Below are 19280 nucleotides of genomic sequence, written 5' to 3'. Positions count from 1 at the left end.
ACAGCTTTCAGATACTCTCTCATTATATTTGCTTTATTAGCTTCAATTCTAATTATATTGTATTATATTGTGTAATCTTGCATTCTGATACTATATTTACTAAATTAGTTTGTTTCTCCTCAGATCGTTGCTGCTGTTTTTAATTATTTTGGGGTCCCCTGTTTCCCTTTTCCGGAGGCGCAGATTCGCAAACTCCCTCTACCCAGCTAGTCACGGAACCGGGCCAAACCATCCCATAAACCGTTGACATTTCTTGGTGGAGAATGCGGGCAAAAGCTGCTTTTTAGCTTTTTAGAACAAATCTCTCTCTCTGCTCTCCGAGAACTTTGTTAGGAAAGTTTGTCTCTTGCATTCCGATACTATATTTAGTAAATTAGCTTGTTTCTCCTCAGATCGTTGCTGCTGTTTTTAATTATTCGGGCTCCCCTGTTTCCCTTTTCCAGAGGCGCAGATTCGCGAAATGCCTCATCCCCGCTAGTCACGGAACCGGGCCGAGCCAGCCTGTTTACCGTTGACACAATCTATCCAACACTTGATCTCTCTGCTCCCATTATCACTTTATAATTTGCTACCTTCTGATCTTTGCTAGTTTTGTAAATATTTATCGTGTCTGCTCCATCCATCTCCCTAATCTTGACAGTGGAGCCTTTTGCTTTCTGCTTATCTACCTATCCAGTCATATCCTAGTTGGTCTACAAGGCTAGGCCAGTGGGATTTTTCACTTGCAAAAACAGAATTTTAACTCTCACACCTCCCCTGCTGCCAAGTTCTCATTCTTCGCATGCACATCCCCTAGGTAATTGACAAAGTCCATTTCTCTCTGTTTCTCCAAGTTAGCAGAATCCATAAAACAGTCACCAAGCCATTATCTTCTGCCATATGTCTGCTGGATACATTTATTTCTTCTTGTCCAGTTCTGGGTGTAGATGTATGTCTTGCAGCCTTTACCTTTGGTAGCCCACCCTCCCCCAAGCAGTCTCCCTAAGGAAGGAGAGTACACAAATTAACATGCTAGCCAGAGTCTCCTCTTATCACTCAAGAATGCCCATACTCTATTCTTTAACCATAGACAAAAACTTATCTTGTCTCAAGGGTCCTGAGGTTTGTCCCTTTGGTACAACATTCTATTAATTATGCAAAAAACAATATGTCATCTCCCATAGCACTCTGCCGAATTTGTCTAGTGGTGTTCCATGAGCTTATTCATGACCCCTTCATAATTTAGTGGTGTTCAATCAGAACTCACATGACTGGATTAGAGAAGGAATTTTGGCTGTGCCCAAACAGAATTTAAGTGGCTAGATCAGTAAATTGTGCAGTTTATTAACAACAGATTACAGGTTCTTTTAGATTGCTGATTCACTGCAAGATTAAGTATATTCACTGCAAAGTACGTGAGGGTAGCCAAGAGCAATTCAAAGCACATGCAAAGAACTAAGAGTATTACAGCCTGGCCACAAGCATGCTAAGTTATAAAACAAACTCTATAGAGATTACAATGTTTCCCAGGGAAGCACTCAGTATAGCTGAATGTGTGAGCCTTCTCCAGTAGATGTCCCTATGGGGGGGGAAGAGAGGTTCAGCCCATTGACTGATCCCAAGAGTCAGAGATGGTCTGTGCCTGACTTGCCTGCAATGTTATCTTTCCTAACCTTCCTTCTCTCTTAAGCCATTTTTATACTATTTCTTATTCTACAAGTGGAGCTTGAGTGATTAGTCATTATATATCTTTGTTCTGATTGGTGTAAAATTCTCTCTCCTATAAAGGTATAGGATATTTAGCCGAGCCGCTTTCCACCATCTATCAGCACTCCTTGTTGACTGGTGAGGTCCCAGAAGACTGGAGGCTTGCCAATGTGACTCCCATCTACAAGAAGGGTTGTAAGGAGGATCTGGGGAACTACAGGCCTGTTAGCCTGACCTCAGTGCCAGGGAAGGTTATGGAGCAGATTGTCTTGAGGGAGATCACACGGCATGTGAGGGACAACCCGGGGATCAGGCATAGTCAACATGGGTTCATGAAAGGCAGGTCGTGCTTGACCAACCTCATTTCCTTATATGACTGGGTGACCAGACTGGTAGATGAGGGAAAGGCTGCTGATGTAGTCTACCTAGACTTCAGCAAAGCCTTTGACACTGACTCCCACGGTATTCTCCTGCAGAAGCTGGCAGCCTGTGGCTTGGACAGGTATACTCTTGCCTGGGTAAGGAACTGGCTAGAGGGCTGGGCCCAGAGAGTGGTGGTGAATGGAGTTAAATCCATCTGGCGACTGGTCACGAGTGGTGTTCCCCAGATGTCGATGCTGGGGCCTGTCCTCTTCAATATCTTCATTGATGACCTGGATGAGGGCATTGAGTGCACCCTCAGTAAGTTTGCAGATGACACTAAGTTGGCTGGAAGTGTCGATCTGCCTGGGGGTAGTGAGGCCCTACTACAGAGGGATGTGGACAGGCTGGATAGCTGGGATGAAGCTAATGGGATGAGATTCAACAAGACCAAATGCTGGGTCCTGCACTTTTGCCACAACAACCCCAGGCAACGCTACAGGCTTGGGGCAGAGTGGCTGGAAGACTGTGTAGAGGAAATGGACCTGGAGGTATGGATTGATGCTCGGCTGAACATGAGCCAGCAGTGTGCCCAGGTGGCCAAGAGAGCCAATGGCATCCTGGCTTGTATCAGAAATAGTGTGGCCAGCAGGAACAGGGAAGTAATTGTCCCCCTGTACTCAGCACTGGTGAGGCTGCACCTTGAGTACTGTGTCCAGTTTTGGGCCCCTCACTACAAGAAAGACATTGAGGCCCTGGAGCATGTCCAGAGAAGGGCAACAAAAGTGGCGAGGGGTCTGGAGCACAAGTCTTATGAGGAGCGGCTGAGGGAGCTGGGATTGTTTAGTCTAGAGAAGAGGAGGCTCAGGGGAGACCTCATTGCACTCTACAACTTCCTGAAGGGAGGTTGTGATGAGGAGGGGTTTGATCTCTTCTCCCAGGCAACAAACAGGACCCAAGGATATGGCCACAAGTTGTGCCAGGGGAGATTCAGATTAGACATAAGGAAAAACTTTTTCTCTCAGAGAGCGGTCAGGCTCTGGAATGGCCTGCCCGGGGAGGTGGTGGAGTCGCTGTCCCTGGCAGTGTTCAAGAGGCGTCTGGATGAGGAGCTACGAGATATGGTTTAGTGGCTGGTGGTAGCAAGGGTAATGGGAGGACGGTTGGACTAGATGATCTTGTAGGTCCTTTCCAACCTTGTGATTCTATGGTTTCACGTGCAACAGAGGGGAAAGAAGGGGGAGAAAGCCTCCCTGGCCCCTTCCACCCTTCCATTCCCTTTTCAGGGATAAGAAAAACAAAAACAACCCATTTAAGATATGGATCGATAACAAATTTACTCCAAATGGTAAAAGAATGTAAGATAATAATATAAAAAAAGAGTTACAGGTAATAAATTAAACAAATAGGAGAAAAGGATGTTCTGACCATGCTAGGACTGTAGTGCCCAGAAGTGAAGAGCCCCATTCACCCCGTCACCTGGAATCAGAGATCATGTAGGGAGTACTGGAGACTCCTGGGAACTGCAGTCTGTCTCTTTTCAGCATATCTTCCTCTCAAAGAGCTCGAACTCAAGTGGGAATAGCTGAGACTGCTAGAAATACAAGACCCAGGAAGTGCAGCTCCACAGTACACTGTACACTAGCACCCAACAGCCTACCGCATGATGCCGTGATATGGAATAGTGATAAAAACCAGGACAGTATCCACCCTTTATTCCATATCATTACATCATTTAAATTGTACAACACAAATATACATATATATAAATCTGAACAAATTACATATCAATATACATACAACTACTATTTTCTCCCAGCATCAAATTCCTGTGAAAATACATGCTGAATGTTCCCATTTTCTTGCATTACCCACTGCAGCAGAAATGCCAGTTTACAGCCTGAACCAATGGTTGAGCACCAGGTGAGGTGTGACTAAGCCAGAGAGTTCAGATGTAAGCAGTACACCTGAATGACTGCAAGGAGTGGAGCCTAGACCCACCTCTTCTCACCCTCATTTAAGAGTTAGCAGCCAGGAGAGTATTCCTCCTGACCTGTCATCAGTCATTGGAAGGAGTGAGCTAATCCTGAGTTGGAAGGGACTTCTGAAGACTATCCAGTCCAACTCCCCTTCAATGAACACTGACACTACAGCTAGATCAGGTTGCCCAGGGCTTTATTCAGCCTTGCCTTGAAAGTCTTCAGGGACAACACTAGGTGTAACTTGTTCCAGTTCCTCACCACCCTCACTGAAAAAGATGATGTTTTCCTTATATCTAACCTCAATCTACAATCCCTGAGCTTGAAGCCATTTCCTCTTGTTCTATCACCACAGACCCTGCTAAAGAGGTTTGTCCCCTTTTGTCCTGTAGCTCCCCTTTAGATACTGAAAGGCTGCTATCAGGTCACCTTGCAGCCTTCTCTTCACCAGGCTGAAGAGCTACAGCTCTCTCAGCCTGTCCTTGTAGGAGAGATATTCTATTCTGTGGATTGTTTTTGTGGTCCTCATCTGGATGCGTTCCAACAGGTCTATGTCTCTCCTGTACTGAGGATTCCACATCTGGACGCAATACTCCAGGTGACACCTCACCAGCTCAGAGCAGAGGGGCAGCATCACCTCCCTCGACCTGCTGGTCACACATCTTTTGATGCAGCCCAGGATACAGTTGGCTTTCTGGGCTGTGAGGGCACATTATTAGCTCGTGTCCAGCTTTCCATCCACCATTACTCCCAGGTCTTTTTTTGTCAGGGCTGCTCTCAATCCTTTCTTCCCCCAGTTTGTATTGGTAATTGGGGTTGCCTTGACCCAGGTGCAAAACCTTGCACTTGGATTTGTTGAACCTCATGAGGTTCACCTGGGCCCAGTGCTCAAGCCTGTCTAGGTCCCTCTGAATGGCAACCCTTCCCTCTGGTGTGCTGACCGCATCCCACAGTTAGGTGTCATCAGCAAACTTGCTGAAGGTGCACTTGACCCCACTGTCAGTGTCACTGATGAAGATATTAAAGAGTATTGGCGCCATTACCAACCCCTGTGGGACACCACTGATCTCCATCCAGACATGGAGCCATTGACCACCACTCTCTGGACTTGATCCTGCAGCCAGTTCTTTGTCCATCGAACAGACCACCCATCAAATCCATATCTTTCCAATTTGAGAGAACGATGTTGTGGGGTACCATGTCAAAGGCCTTACTGAAGTCGAGATAGATGACATCAGTGGCTCTCCCTTGTCCCTTGATGCAGTGTCACCATCATAAAGGGCCATCGGGTTGATCAAACAGGATTTGCCCTTAATGAAGTCATATTGGTTCTCCCGTATCAGCTCCGTCTTCCACGTGCCTTAGCATAGCTTCCAGGAGGATCTGCTCCTGGATCTTTCCTGGCACAGAAGTGAGACTTACAGGTCAGTAGTTCCCAGAGTCATCCCACTTACCCTTCTTAAAAACAGGTGTGAAGTTGTCTTTTTTCCAGTCACAACCAGGGACTTCACCTGATTGCCATGACTTTTGAAATATCAGAGTGTGGCTTGGCAACCATATCAGCCAATTCCCTTAGGACTCTGGGATGTATCTCATTGGGACACACAGACTTGCAGATGTTCAGGTTCCTCAGGTGGTCATGAACCTCATCTTCACTTACAGTGGGAGGGACATTGCTTCCCCAATCCTCTCTTACCAAACCAATGGCTATATTGTGGTTTTCAAGCAGCACAGTAGCATCCAGCTCCTCCTGTTTGTTTCCTAAGCTGCGTGCATTGGTGTAGAGGCACTGAAGCTGAGCAGCTGGTCTTGTCACTCTCTTAAAGGATAACTCCTTAGTTCCTTGTAGGTATTTCCCTTGAATTTCCCCATTGCCTTCTCCTGTTGCCCTAGCAGTCACTGCCTCACTATCATAGAGTTTTGTATGTGCTGCAGTGTTGCCAGCACCTCTCAAGGCAGAGGGTCCTTCAAGGCCCCTGCCAGTTCCTTGTCCCTCTAGTATAGTTATGCCTTCCCACACCTTATCATGGGACAGCTCATTATTCCATTCCCCCTGTCCCCCTTCACACCTAATTTAAAGACCTCCCAATGAATCCCGCTAGCTTTTCCCCAAGGACCCTTCTCCCCCTTTGAGAAAGGCAAACCCCATCCAATGCCCACAAACCTGGTACCATGTAGGCTAATTGGATGTTAAAAAAACCCAAAGTTCTGGCGATGGCACCAGCCACAAAGCCAAATATTAAAAGAAGTGATCATTTGATTCGTTTCTGTATCCTTAACCAATACAGAAATCAGAGAAGATTAGCTATGTATTCAATTCCTTTAGCTGTCGTCCCAAGGCCCTGAAATCCCTTTTGGTAGCCCTTGACCCACATGTAGCCACATCATCTCTCCCAATATGGAAAAGCAGTAAGGGATTGTGGTCTTGGCCATACCAGGTGTCACAGAGTTATCTAGATCAATCTATGTCTGTGACAGGGGGCAGCAGGCCTGCAGGCCCACCGGCCCAAATAAAGAAAGGGGGAGGGTAGGGAGATGGGAGCTGGGCCCAAAGACAGAACAGCGGCAACAATTTGAGGAGGAAACTTAATTTTACTAAATATGATATTGGAATGCAAGATAACAAAATATAATACAATATAACTGGAATTGAGGCTAATAAATAAAATGAGAGAAAGAGAGAGAGTGTGTCCAAAACCAAAGGCCTTACTCTGAATTGAAGGCAAAACAGCTGGGGAGCACACCCACACACTGCCAGGCAGCAAGAAAGAGAGTGAGTCCCATGACTTGTGGGTCTTATCTTCCCCTCTGAATGCAAAGTCCCCTGGGGTATGTAGTTCTTCTTTTCTGAGAACCAGGTATCTGGAAAGTTGTCAGTCCACAGAACTACAGTATTAACTCTTTAATTCCCCGTGCTTTACATGATGTTATGATATGGCATACTGAAAAGAAAAATCATAAAACCATGACATTCGACCCCTTATTCTACATCACTACATCATGCTTAATATATATACATATATACAAATAAGGAATAATTAAAATGCATTACACACACATATCTATGTACATATATATACACACATAGAATTACTGACTGCACTCCCCTGTCATGGTTTTATGATTTTTGGTTACTGGTATTCCACATCATAACATCATGAAGTGCGCTGGGAGTTAAAGTTGTTAATGCTCCAGTTCCAGGCACCTGTCCGGAAGAGAAGAACTACATTCCCCAGGGGGACTTTGCGGTCAGAGAGGAGATATAACCTCTGGCAAAGTCACCTGATGTCTCTTTCTTCTTCCCTTGGCTCTCTTCCGACCACACGCATTGCCTCAGCTTCTACTATAAGGCCTACAGCTTTCAGATACTTTTTGTCTCATTATATTTGATTTATTAGCTTCAATTCTAATTATATTGTATTATAGTGTGTTATCTTGCATTCTGATACCATATTTAGTAAATTAGTTTGTTTCTCCTCAAATTGTTGCCGCTGTTTTTAATTATTCAGGGTCCCCTGTTTCCCTTTTCTGGAGGCACGGATTTTGCAAAATCCCTCCACCCTGCTAGTCACGGAACTGGGCCGAACCAGCCCATTAACCATTGACATTCCTGGTGGAGAATGCGGGGAACATCAAATTCCCTTGTGATACACACTGAACATTGCCATCTTTCTGCATCACCCACCAAGTGGACCCAGGTCCCTGGGAAAAAAGAGTTCCACGGAGAGGTTTGCCCTTCCCAGAAGCTGGAAAGACCCACACCACTTTTCCCAACATGCTCTTTACATGTACTACAGGGACCTTATCTCCCATGACAATATTTAGGGAGCTGGCAGGACCAACACGATTGATGGATCCTCGAGTGTTGACCAACCAGGTGACTTTGGCCAAATGCTTCTCCCAATGCTTAAATGTTCCACCACCCATTGCTTTCAACATAGTTTTTAACAACCCATTGTATCGTTCAATTTTACCAGAAGCTGGTGCATGATAGGAGATACGATAAATCTACTGAATGCCATGATATTTGGCCAAACTATTTTCAAGGGAATTTTTGAATCGATTCCCATTATCTGATTCAATTCTTTCTGGGGTACCATGTCGCCACAGGACTTGTATCTCGAGACCTAATATGGTGTTTTGAGCAGTAGCATGGGGTACTGCATATGTTTCAAGCCACCCAGTGGTTGTATCCACCATGGTGAGCACATAATGCTTACCATTGCGGGTTCATGGCAAGGTGATATAGTCAACCTGCCACGCCTCCCCATATTTATACTTTTGTCATCGCCCTTCCTCCCAGAGAGGTTTCATCCTCTTGGCTTGTTTAATTATGGCACACGTATCACAGTCATCTTCTGACAGGCCAGGCAAAACAGACAGTTGCTTAACATCTCTCTTTAAAGCAGCTATTCCAAAGGCCCATTGATTCCCCTTTGGATCCTTAAAATACCCCCATCTGAGGTAATCAATGCCGAGTATACAGGGAGCCCCTGAGCCAGTCACAACAGGGTTCTTTTGCCAGTCTTTACCACTGAGGCTTATTTCAGCCTTCAGCACTGTCAATTCTTGGAAACCCCCAGTCACTCCAGAAATATTAATCAATTCTGTCCCTTCATGACTCAAGGACATCAGAATGCACTGCACACCAGTGTCCACCAGTGCCTTATATTCTTGTGGTTCTGATGTGCCAGGCCATCTAATCCACACAGTCCAATACACTCTATTATCCCTTTTCCGCCTTTGCTGGGGGCAGGGCCCCTCTATTTGTTACCTCTATCTATCTTCATTGTTACTTGTCTTGTTCTTCTCTTGTGAGTCATGATCAGGACCCGCAGTCCTGGAGCAATTGCATTGGTGGCTGATCTGTTTTGTAATTCTCTCACTAATGCTCGTAGTGCACGAGTGGATTTTTTATGCTACTTCTTATCTTCTCCCTGCTCATGTAAGCAACTCCACAAGGCAGCACACGACATAGATTTACTACTGTCATTTGTTTGAACAGGAAGACATTTGCCTTTAATAGCTTATATTTCTTATGAGATAGGTTGGGAGCAGGTTTCATCACCTTTAATCAGTTTGTTCAGCTCCTTCAGTAGACTCCTTTGATCCTCCTGATCTTCATCAGGTTTTTCTGGTACCACCACATGTTCATCACAATTAATCAATAGAGACATTTCATCCAATATATCATCCTGTTTCTTCTCTGTTTTATCTAGCGTAAAATGGAGATAACTGTTGTTCAAAGTTTTGAAGCATAATAATCAGTTCAAAAACTAGGGGTCTTCTCTGTTGTTCCTTGTACCTTTCAAACGTTGTTGCTAGTGTACCAGTGTACCTTTTTGGTACTGTTCTTGTGAGTTTCTGCCATATAATTTATGTACTCTTCACTCTCTAAGGATCACGGTCTTGACGTGGATTGTTAGAAACAAACATGGGGTCATACAACATTTCCACCAGAGCTGTTTCCCTCAAATACTGGATACCTTTTTCAACCGTATTCCACTTTTTCATCACAGGCTCCAGATCGTCTTTGAAGGGATACCTTTCCTTCACAGCTAATAACACTCATTCCCAGAGGATGGCGACAACATCCAAACATCTACTAATTCCTCTGTCAATAGCTGAGTCTCTGGCAATGCTTCCTAGTTGGTGAGCTTCATTACCATCTAAAAGCACACTATTTGCCCCGTTGTCTCAACGCTGAAGCAACCAGGTGACAGTAGTCTCTTTCAGATGAAAGATATTTCAGATAATTATATTATAAAATATAATTTCAGATATGCTTGTATCAGGAATGGTGTGGTGAGCAGGACTAGGGAAGTCATCCTGCCCCTGTACTCAGCATTGGTGAGGCCTCACCTTGAATACTGTGTTCAGTTTTGGGCATCTCAGTACAAGAAGGACATGGAGGTACTGGAGCAGGTCCAGAGAAGGGCAATGAGGCTAGTGAAGGGCTTGGAAAATCAGCCCTATGAGGAGAGGCTGAGGGAGCTGGGGCTGTTTAGTCTGGGGAAGAGGAGGCTGAGGGGAGACCTTATTACTCTCTTCCAGTACCTGAAAGGTGCTTACAGTGAGAGCAGGGTAGGTCTCTTCTCACTGGTGACAGGTGACAAGACGAGGGGAAATGGCCTCAAGTTGCGCCAAGGCAAGTTTAGGTTGGACGTTAGGAAACACTTCTTTACAGAAAGGGTGGTTGTAGAACAAGTGAAGGCAATGTCAGAGCCTTTATTTGAGAAATAGGCACTCGAGAAAGAGATATCAAAAAGGAATTGACTCACCCCTCTAGGTAACAGTGTGGAGAGAGGGACAAGCTGAGGAATGTGACCCTCCCCAGTTCGTACTGTCGTGCCACTGGAGAGAAGGGCGGGGGCAAAAAAGGGGGACCCGCGCAGACTCAGACTGCACAGGAAGTATTGCAGAGACAGAAGGGGTGGCTCCAGACCACCCCCCCCCCCCCCCCGCTCCAGGCACCCACACACTCACATAGCCCACCCATTGGTTCAGGCTGTGACCCTGGAATTCCACTACAGTAAACACTGGAATAGGCTCCCCAGGGAGGTGGTTGAGTCACCGTCCCTGGATGTGTTAAAAAAACGTTTGGATGTGGTGCTCAGAGATATGATTTAACGGAGGGTTGTTAGAGTTAGGGTAGTATGGTTAGGTTGCGGTTGGACTTGATGATCTTTGAGGTCCTTTCCAACCTGAGTAATTCTATGATTCTATGATTCAGATGCCATATGAACTCCTTTCTTGAGCCTTGGATTTCAGTCATTTTCAGAGGTTGATGAGTAGTGGTAACAGTGACCTCCTACTCCTTCCTCTCCTCTCATTGTCTTTTAGTTTTTTCTGTTGCCTTTCTCAATAACAGTGCTTTTGGAGAGGGCCCCTCACCTCGATCTTCCTCTACCTCCTCCGCTGCTTCTTCTTTCAGTTCTAGACGCGACAACACCCGTTCCATTTCTGTCCTTCCACAGGGGCAACTGACATTGATACTGGTGCCTCCTGTGATTGATCAGGTTTCTCTTGGAGACTTTCTCTTTTGACTTGAATCTTAGCTTGGAAACTCTCTCTCTCTCCAGAATAGTATTATATAGAGCTTGGTAAGCACAAGCTCCAAACAAGTCATAACTCCTTAGATCTACCTAAGCCACACCATCCCTGACTTAAATACTTGCTTAGGTTTTTGGGATTCCATAGGTGTTCAAGAGTGAAATCCCATGGCACCAGAGGTCTCCATTCCTCTAAGATTTTTCCTAAACCCCTCTGTATGGGAACTGTTGAGTCATGGCCTGAACCACTAATTGAGCACCTGGGGAAAGAACCCAGTCAGCCCTGGGTGTACAGGTGAAGGCAACTCACCTGTGCAACCATAAAGAGTTGAGCCTGGCTCAACCCCTCTTAGACCTCTTTTAAGGGCTGACTGCCCTTGGAAAGGGTTTTTGTTTGGAGATCCCTTCTTTGTTGAGTCTTTCCTCTGAGCCTGGATCTTTGGCAGTGAGTGCTTTTTCTTTATGACTTCATGTAAGTGTCTTCCTCAGTGCCCTTAATTGGTTATGTAACTCCAAAACTGAGGATGATTAACTTAATAAGAAACTGTTATGTTCCAAGAATTTAAATTCTGAGTAGAATAGCCTTTAATCCTTTATATAGTACTTCTAAAATAAAGAACAGCTTCATATTTGGTAGTTGCTAAAAGGAGAAAAGAAAAATTCAGTACAGTGTCCAGGGTATGGCAGACTGCCTGATCTGTAGTTTAATCTATGAAGGTCAAAACTTGCTACAGTGCTCTGTGACTCTCTGTTTGGCACTTTAACAAATCTCTTTTTTGCTAATGTTAAGAAGTTCATTTTGGATTTCCTGGCCAATGTTTTCTAGTAATTGTTACAGTTATCTCTAGATCTGTCTGTTACAGAGGGACAGCAGGCCCACTGGCCCCAAAAATAAGGGGGGCGGGAAGGGAAAGGGAACAAAGAGAATGAACGAAAACAAAACAGCAGCAACTATCTGAGGAGGAAAATCACTAATTATAATAGCAGAAATACAAGTAAATTGAGATTGAAGCTGATTAAACCAAGTAAATGAGAGAGTTTCTGAAAAACAAGGTTTTTACTCTGATCTGCCAGGGAGTAAAAAAAGATAGGCTTGTGACTTCCACTCAGTTTTATCTTTCCCCCTGACTGGGAAAATGGAAATGGAGCAATAAAGTTTTCTGGGAGCTGTAGTACATTTCTTTTGAGTCTCCCAGTGCGCTACATGATGTGATGATGTGAAATATCAGTAACAAAAATAATAAAACCACAGCACTAAGGCATAGTTTTTATATCCTCCTTATACTGTGTTGTCCAAACCTGTACACAGTGCTTGAGTTGAGTGGGATTATCACTTCCCTCAACTAGCAGTGCTGGGCCTGATGCACTCCAGGATACAGTTGGCCCTTTTGGCTGCCAGGGCATGCTGTTGACTTGTATTCAACTTGTTATCAAACAGAAGCACTAGATCTTTCTCTGTGGGGCTGTTCTCCAGTCTCTCGTCTCCCAGTCTTTACATATATTTAGAGTTGCCCCGTGTCAAATACAGAATTCGGCACTTGGTATTGTTAAATTTCATGTGATTAGTGATTGCTCAGCCTTACATTCTGTGGAAATCTCTTTGCAAGGCCTTTCTACCCTCAAGGGAGTCAACAGCCTCTCCTGATTTAGTATTGTCCAAATACTTACTTAGTATGTGTTCAAGTTCTCTATCCAAAGCACTGAAAACATGAAAGAGAAGTGGGCCCCAAAATGGAGCCTGGAGGAATCCCACTAGTGATTGTCCTCCAGCCTGATCTGTAACCCCAATTACTCTAACATTTTTAGCATGACCTATCAACCAGTTGTTCACCCATCAAATTATCTGTCTAGCTCTATGTTGGACATTTTGTCCAGAAGGATGCTGTGAGAAATAGTATTGAAAGCTTTGCTGAAATCTGAAAAGATAAAATCATCTGGCTTCCCTTGATCAACTAGATGGGTAACTTTGTTGTGAAAGGAAGCTAAGTTAAACAGAACCTTCCCATCATGAATCTTTGTTGGTTGTGACCAATGACTGCATTTTCTTTCAGGTGTTTTGGGATTCTGAGGTAAGATACTGTTGATCAGGGGGTGCTGCTTTTCTGTTGCAAAAGTAGATGATCTCAGCTAAGCAGGAGCATGGGGGTACTGCTACTGGGAGTCACAAGTAGCTTACTCATATTTTTCATGGGTGTGAAGCACTGATCTAGCAGCCGAGTGGGGGCTGTTGGGAGTCAATGGTTCAAGTCTTTCTGTGTGGTTCTCAAATCTAATTCTGCATTAGTTTTGGTTCCTGTGCCAAAGTTGCCAATTATTCACATGAGGCACAGGACACATAGCTACTGGATAATTTTTAACTCTGCAAAATATAATTTTAAGAGGTTTTATGACTTGAGCATGGTAAGTTACAGAAAGCATCTATCTTTTCAGTGAAAGTCTTCTTAAGTACTTCATTTTTGTTAATATCAAGTTAATTTATTTCTTAAAGGTGTAGTTTATACAGAAATCCTAATTTTTTGTTTCATTTATTTGTTGTAGTGGAAATGCTAAGGGTTGAGATAACAACAGACCTGACCAGAACATTTTAAAACAAAATTGTGGTATAGTAGCATAATAGCTGCTAGCCACAATGATAAACTTTTCCCAGTGTGGTTTTACTTGCTTTCAGGGTTGTATTTCTTAACTCAGGACACGTTGTTTATCACCTCTGAGAGCTAGCCTAGACTTTTTTTATGATTTTGCCAGTTTGCATTTGGCATGTGTTCATATTATACCAGTGTAGTGGAAATGCTAAGTCAATACTTAAACCAGTGATTGAGCACCTGGTAGGAAGGCAGGGCTAACCAAGGAGAGATCAGGTGTAAGCAATGCACCTGAGTGATCAGAAGGGGTGGAGCCAGGATCCACCCTTTCCCAGACCTCATTCAAGGTTTGACAGGGGAGGTAAAGGTATCTTTGGAGATCTCTACCTACCCAAGGGCTTTTTGGGCCTTCTGAAGGTAAGCGGTTTGTTTCTCTTAGTTTTGTGCCTGCTGCTGCGTTTGAGGACTTTCTTGCTTGCTGTGACCTGGGGTCTTGCTGTTCTGTGTCTTGTTGTGCTTTCTGTTGTGTTACAGTTTTATTTTTTATCTTATCTCATGATAGTAGAAACCTTATGTTTTCAAAGGTAGTTATTTTTACTCATTTGTTAGCCATTAATGATAACTTTTTGTTCTTTCTACTGAAAGTAACTATTACAATGTTTTCATTTCTCTGGAGAATGTTGAAATTAAAGCAGCAAATGTGGTGGTTCTTTTTTTTAAGAACACAACAAAAATACCTAATGTGAGTTACTGTTTTTGTCTTTCAATATGTACAGTGAAGACTGGCAAGTATCTAGGTCAGGGTCAATATCGGGAACTAGTTCTGATTCTGAATCCGAGGAAGATAGAGAGAAAAACAGTTGTGAAGAGAGTGAATCTGACTATGAACCAAAAAACAAGGTCAAAAGCCAGAAACCTCCAAGGAGGTAAGAGTTCTTGTATTTTGGATACTCTAATGCTGTTTCTAATTAGAAGTCAAGTGTTGCACTACCTTATGGGAAACTTTAAAGTACAAAAGATGTTGTCATACTAGTGCTTTGTGTTGACTGTCTCTTTACTATATCTGAAAGTGGTGTAACTGAGCAGTCACAAAATGTGTATTCATAAATACGGAAGGCTTGTGGTTGTGCTTGTTGAAACCCCCTTATTGTGTTATATCTTACTGTCTTAAAGAATTAAGCCCAAAAGTTGCAAGAAGGGCACAGGACAGAAAAAGAGGCAGTTTGATTCATCAGACGGTGATGATGATTATGACAAGAGAGGATCTCGTCGCCAGGCAACGGTCAATGTTAGTTACAAAGAAGCTGAAGAAACCAAGACAGATTCTGATGAGTTGTTGGAAGTTTGTGGAGAAGATGTCCCACAGCCTGAAGAAGATGAATTTGAAACTATAGAGAAGTTCATGGATAGTCGAATTGGCCGAAAAGGAGGTATTTTTTTCTGAACTGCTGTTAAGATGGTGGAGTGCATTGTGGTGCAATTGGGTCTCAGCTGTAGTTCACGTGATGTTTGTAAACAGTAAGTTTAAAAATACTAGGGAGTCATTTTTTTTTATACTCATAAGTAAATGTTTCTTTTGTAAGCCTTATAAAGTAAAACACAAAAGAACTTAGATAACTAACACTAAAAGAAAAAAAATGAAGTGGGAGATAAGAGCTCTTCTCACAAAAATGAGCCTGTTTAGAGCTGAAGCATACTAGCAGCAGTAATACAGACTAAATGTAATTACAAATTATCCTGCATAAAATTCCAAGAGCAGGAAGGGAGGGGAATTGGAGGGGGAGAGAGAGGTGTGTGTGTGTGTGGGGGGGGGAGTATAAAGAGGTTAGGAAGAAATAGCTGAAGATCAGTACATCCCAATGATCATTGAGTACATCTCAATGATCAAGAAGTTAGGCAAAAATACCAGAAGGCCTGTATGTATGAACAAGGAGCTTGTGATCAAACTTGGAAAGGAAGCATATAAAGGATGGAAGCAAGGAGGAGGGGTAACCTAGGAAGAATACAGACATTGTCTGGTTATCCAGGAATGAAGTTAGGAAAACTGAAGTCTGCTGAGAATTGAATCTGCCATGGATGTCAAGGGCAACAAGAAAGGTTTCTTTAAGTACATTTGATGACAAAAGGAAGGCTAGGGAAAATATGGGCCCTTTGCTGAATGAGATGGGGAAATTAGTTACAGGGGACAGTGTTTGTGCCTTTATTAGATTTGGTAATCAGTGTTATTGCTCAAAGCATAGCAACTTTGAAGAAACCTTTTCCTGCGTGAAGATATTTCATTCCTTTCCCTTTTTTCAAGGGCATTTGGGTTTTAGGTGTTTTTGATGGTATTTTCTCACATGGTCTTGGTTTGCAGGTATTTGTGTCTCAGTGTTTCTCCTTGCTGAATTTTCTTAATCTGTATTTAGTGCTGTCTTCTGCAGTCCCTGTGGTATTTACCTATGGCACTTTGCTTGGAAATGCTATTGTTTTATAATGCTATAATATACCCAATGTTAAAGGGTAAGGTAATAGTTGTGTACAAGAGTACTACTATATTAAAATGGTTTTGGTAATTCATGGTGGATGCTGCCCTTAATTTCTGATAAATAGTTTGGACAAGTTACATGTTTATATAAGAATATTAGACTGTTTTCTGCGGTATGGGGTTGGTTTTTTTTATTGGCCTATTTATGGTAGTGCATGCTTACTTGAGCCTTATGGCATGGTTTCTTTTTTTCAGCCACTGGTGCTGCAACCACCATCTATGCAATTGAGGCAGATGGTGACCCAAATACTGGATTTGAAAAGTCAAAAGAGCCAGGAGAAATACAGTATCTTATTAAATGGAAAGGCTGGTCACACATTCATAATACTTGGGAAAGTGAAGAAACTCTGAAGCAACAAAACGTTAAAGGAATGAAGAAACTAGACAATTATAAGAAAAAGTGTCAGGAAACAAAACGATGGTATTTTTGTAACTACTTCCATGTTACGTATTTTGTATCAGTATATGTATTTTTATTGTGGTTATGTTTCTCTGTCACCTGTTTATGAAGGCATAGTTTAAAGTGTCTATACAGCAGGAAGACAAAACTTTGAAGTTGTCTTCTTAATACTTCTACTCCTGTAACATTCAGAGCATACTAAATTTAGTTGAGCAACTGAGTATACTTATGCCTTTCATAAAATCAGGCCTTTTAAGGAAGCAGCTTCTGCACCTAGATTTAATGCATCTGTTGTAAGTGAAGGTTTAATGAAATGAGTGGTAGGCTTTCTGGTTTTAATTCTTTTATTAGTTCTATCAGTGATTGGACTTGGATTACAGCTCTAGGAGTTACTGCAGAGATTTTAAAGATTTAAAAAAAAAATCCAACAAAACCTGAAATTCTTAAGGCACTCAAAACATTACAGTATTTAGGTGGTGTTTTTTTTTTTTTGCTTAAACTTCTCTTAAAGCTGCAGAACCAAGAACTGAACAAATACTTAGATTTTAGTGCTAACTTCTGGTGTTCAGTTTTAATAGTATGTTTAATATAATCTGTGAATACCAGTAGGTTTTTTTTAGTGTCTCATAAGATGGATTCTTATCAGAGCAAACCAGAATCAGTGCTGTTCCATGAAAATAATGTGAAATATGCTATTTGCTGTTGAAAATAAATTATTTAAATCATCTGCATGACTAGTACAAGCTGTAGCTGATAGAAGTTTCTCTTAATTAGCTTTCTCAAAAAATACTTAGGGCCGGGTGCAACACTTTCATAGCAGGAATTTCAGAGTTGTAGTTCCTTCAAAAAAAGCTTTCTAAGCAGCATTCCCATTATGCTTTCAGAGCTTTAGAATTCCCAGGTTTTTTTTGTTTTTAAAACTAAACAATATAATAAATACTTTAAATAAATTCCCATTTCAGGCTGAAAAATGCTTCTCCAGAAGATGTGGAATACTATAACTGCCAACAGGAATTTACAGATGATCTACATAAACAGTATCAAGTAGTGGAAAGGATAATTGGTATGTGACAAATTTCTAGGCAGAAAACAGTCTTGAGACTAGTGTGTTCATTTCTTGCATGTTGCCTTTATAGTTAAGAAATTTAGGTTATAAAAATCCCTAAAAACTTGAAGTAAAACAAAATCTGAAAAAGAGAAGTCGTCATACTGTTTTTGCTGTGAAACTAGTTCATGTTCTCTTAAACTTAAAATGAGTGCTTTCATGAAATACCAAAGGAAAATACTAATCTAGTATCTCTGACATTTCTGCAGCTCATTCAAATCAGAAATCAGCAGCTGGTTATCCAGATTACTATTGCAAATGGCAGGGTCTGCCTTACTCAGAATGTAGCTGGGAAGATGGTGCTCTCATTGCCAAAAAATTTCAGGCATGTATTGATGAGTATTTTAGCAGAAATCAGTCCAAGACCACTCCATTTAAGGACTGCAAGGTGAGTGTGTAACTACAATAGATTTATACAGTTGAGATGGTTAAGAAAAAAACATGAGGAAAAAAAGTCAAAGTTGTGCATCCTGAGGTTGGTAATTACAAAAGATCTTTTGAAGATTGTTCATAATAGTAACAATAGCTGTATTTATATATAGAATCACAGAATGATAGAATGGTTTGGGTTGGAAGGGGCCTTTAAGATCATCTAGTTCCAATCCCCCTGCTACAGGCAGGGACTGCCTTCCTCTAGACCAGGTTGCTCAAAGCCTCATCCAGCCTGACCTTGAATGCCTCCAGGGATGGGGCATCTACAACCTCACTGGGCAACCTGTTCCAGTGTCTTACCACCCTCACAGTAAAGAATTTCTTCCTGATATCTAGTCTAAATCTACCCTCTTCCAGTTTAAAACCATTTCCCCTTGTCCTGTTGCTACCTGCCCTTCTAAAAAGTCCCTCTCCAGCTTTCCTGTAGGCCCCCTTCAGGTACTGGAAGGCTGCTATAAGGTTTCCTCAGAGCCTTCTCTTCTCCAGGCTGAAGAGCCCCAGCTCTCTCAGCCTGTCTTCTGATCCTCTCTACACCTGCTCCAACAGCTTAATACCCTTCTTGTGTTGGGGGCCCCAGAAATGGATGTGTTACACCAGGTAGGGTCTCACGAGCACAGAGTAGAGGGGCAGAACCCCTCTGATCACACTCCTCTTGATGCAACACAGGATAAGGTTGTCCTTCTGGGCTGCAAGTGTGCAGTGCCAGCTCATGTTGAATCTTTCATCAACCAACACCTCCAAATCCTTCTCCTCAGGGCTGCTCTCAAGCCATTCTCTGCCCAACCTTGATCTGTGCTTGAAATTGCCTCTACCCAAATGTAGGACCTTGCGCTTGGTCTTGTTGATCTTCATGAGGTTGTCATGAGCCCACCTCTCAAGCCTGTCCAGATTCCTCTGGATAGCATCCCTTCCCTCTAGCATGTCAAGTGCACCACTCAGCTTGGTGTCATCTGCAAACTTGCTGAGAGTACACTCAATCTCAGTGTCTGTATTGTCTAAAGAGATGTTAACACAGATTCCTGAGGAATGCTACTCATCACCGGTCTCTACTTGGTCATTGAGCTGTTGACTGCAACTCTCTGAGTGTGGCCATCCCCTTATCCAGCATGAGGCCCATCCATCAAATCCAATTTTCTCCACTTTGGCAACCAGGATGT

At 42.8% G+C, this 19280-nt stretch overlaps 1 protein-coding gene across 13 annotated transcripts in view; it reads left to right on the top strand.

The window, feature by feature from the left end:
• Positions 1-19280, top strand: part of LOC374195 (chromodomain helicase DNA binding protein 1) — a 116146-nt gene that overhangs the window by 56304 nt on the left and 40562 nt on the right. For 8 of the 13 annotated variants that reach the window (NM_001396597.1, XM_040655243.2, XM_040655242.2 and 5 more), the window contains 6 exons: positions 13129-13146; positions 14436-14585; positions 14833-15089; positions 16382-16607; positions 17549-17649; positions 17901-18079. In NM_001396597.1, the coding sequence (NP_001383526.1) occupies positions 13129-13146; positions 14436-14585; positions 14833-15089; positions 16382-16607; positions 17549-17649; positions 17901-18079 (931 nt within the window). The remainder of the gene's footprint in view (positions 1-13128; positions 13147-14435; positions 14586-14832; positions 15090-16381; positions 16608-17548; positions 17650-17900; positions 18080-19280) is intronic. The other 5 variants (XM_040655246.2, XM_015300461.4, XM_015300464.4 and 2 more) reach the window with 1 other exon arrangement.

This window comes from Gallus gallus, chromosome W, assembly GCF_016699485.2.
Source record: "Gallus gallus isolate bGalGal1 chromosome W, bGalGal1.mat.broiler.GRCg7b, whole genome shotgun sequence".
In the NCBI taxonomy this organism is placed as follows: domain Eukaryota; kingdom Metazoa; phylum Chordata; class Aves; order Galliformes; family Phasianidae; genus Gallus; species Gallus gallus.
This window is presented reverse-complemented; position numbering and strand designations above follow the sequence as displayed.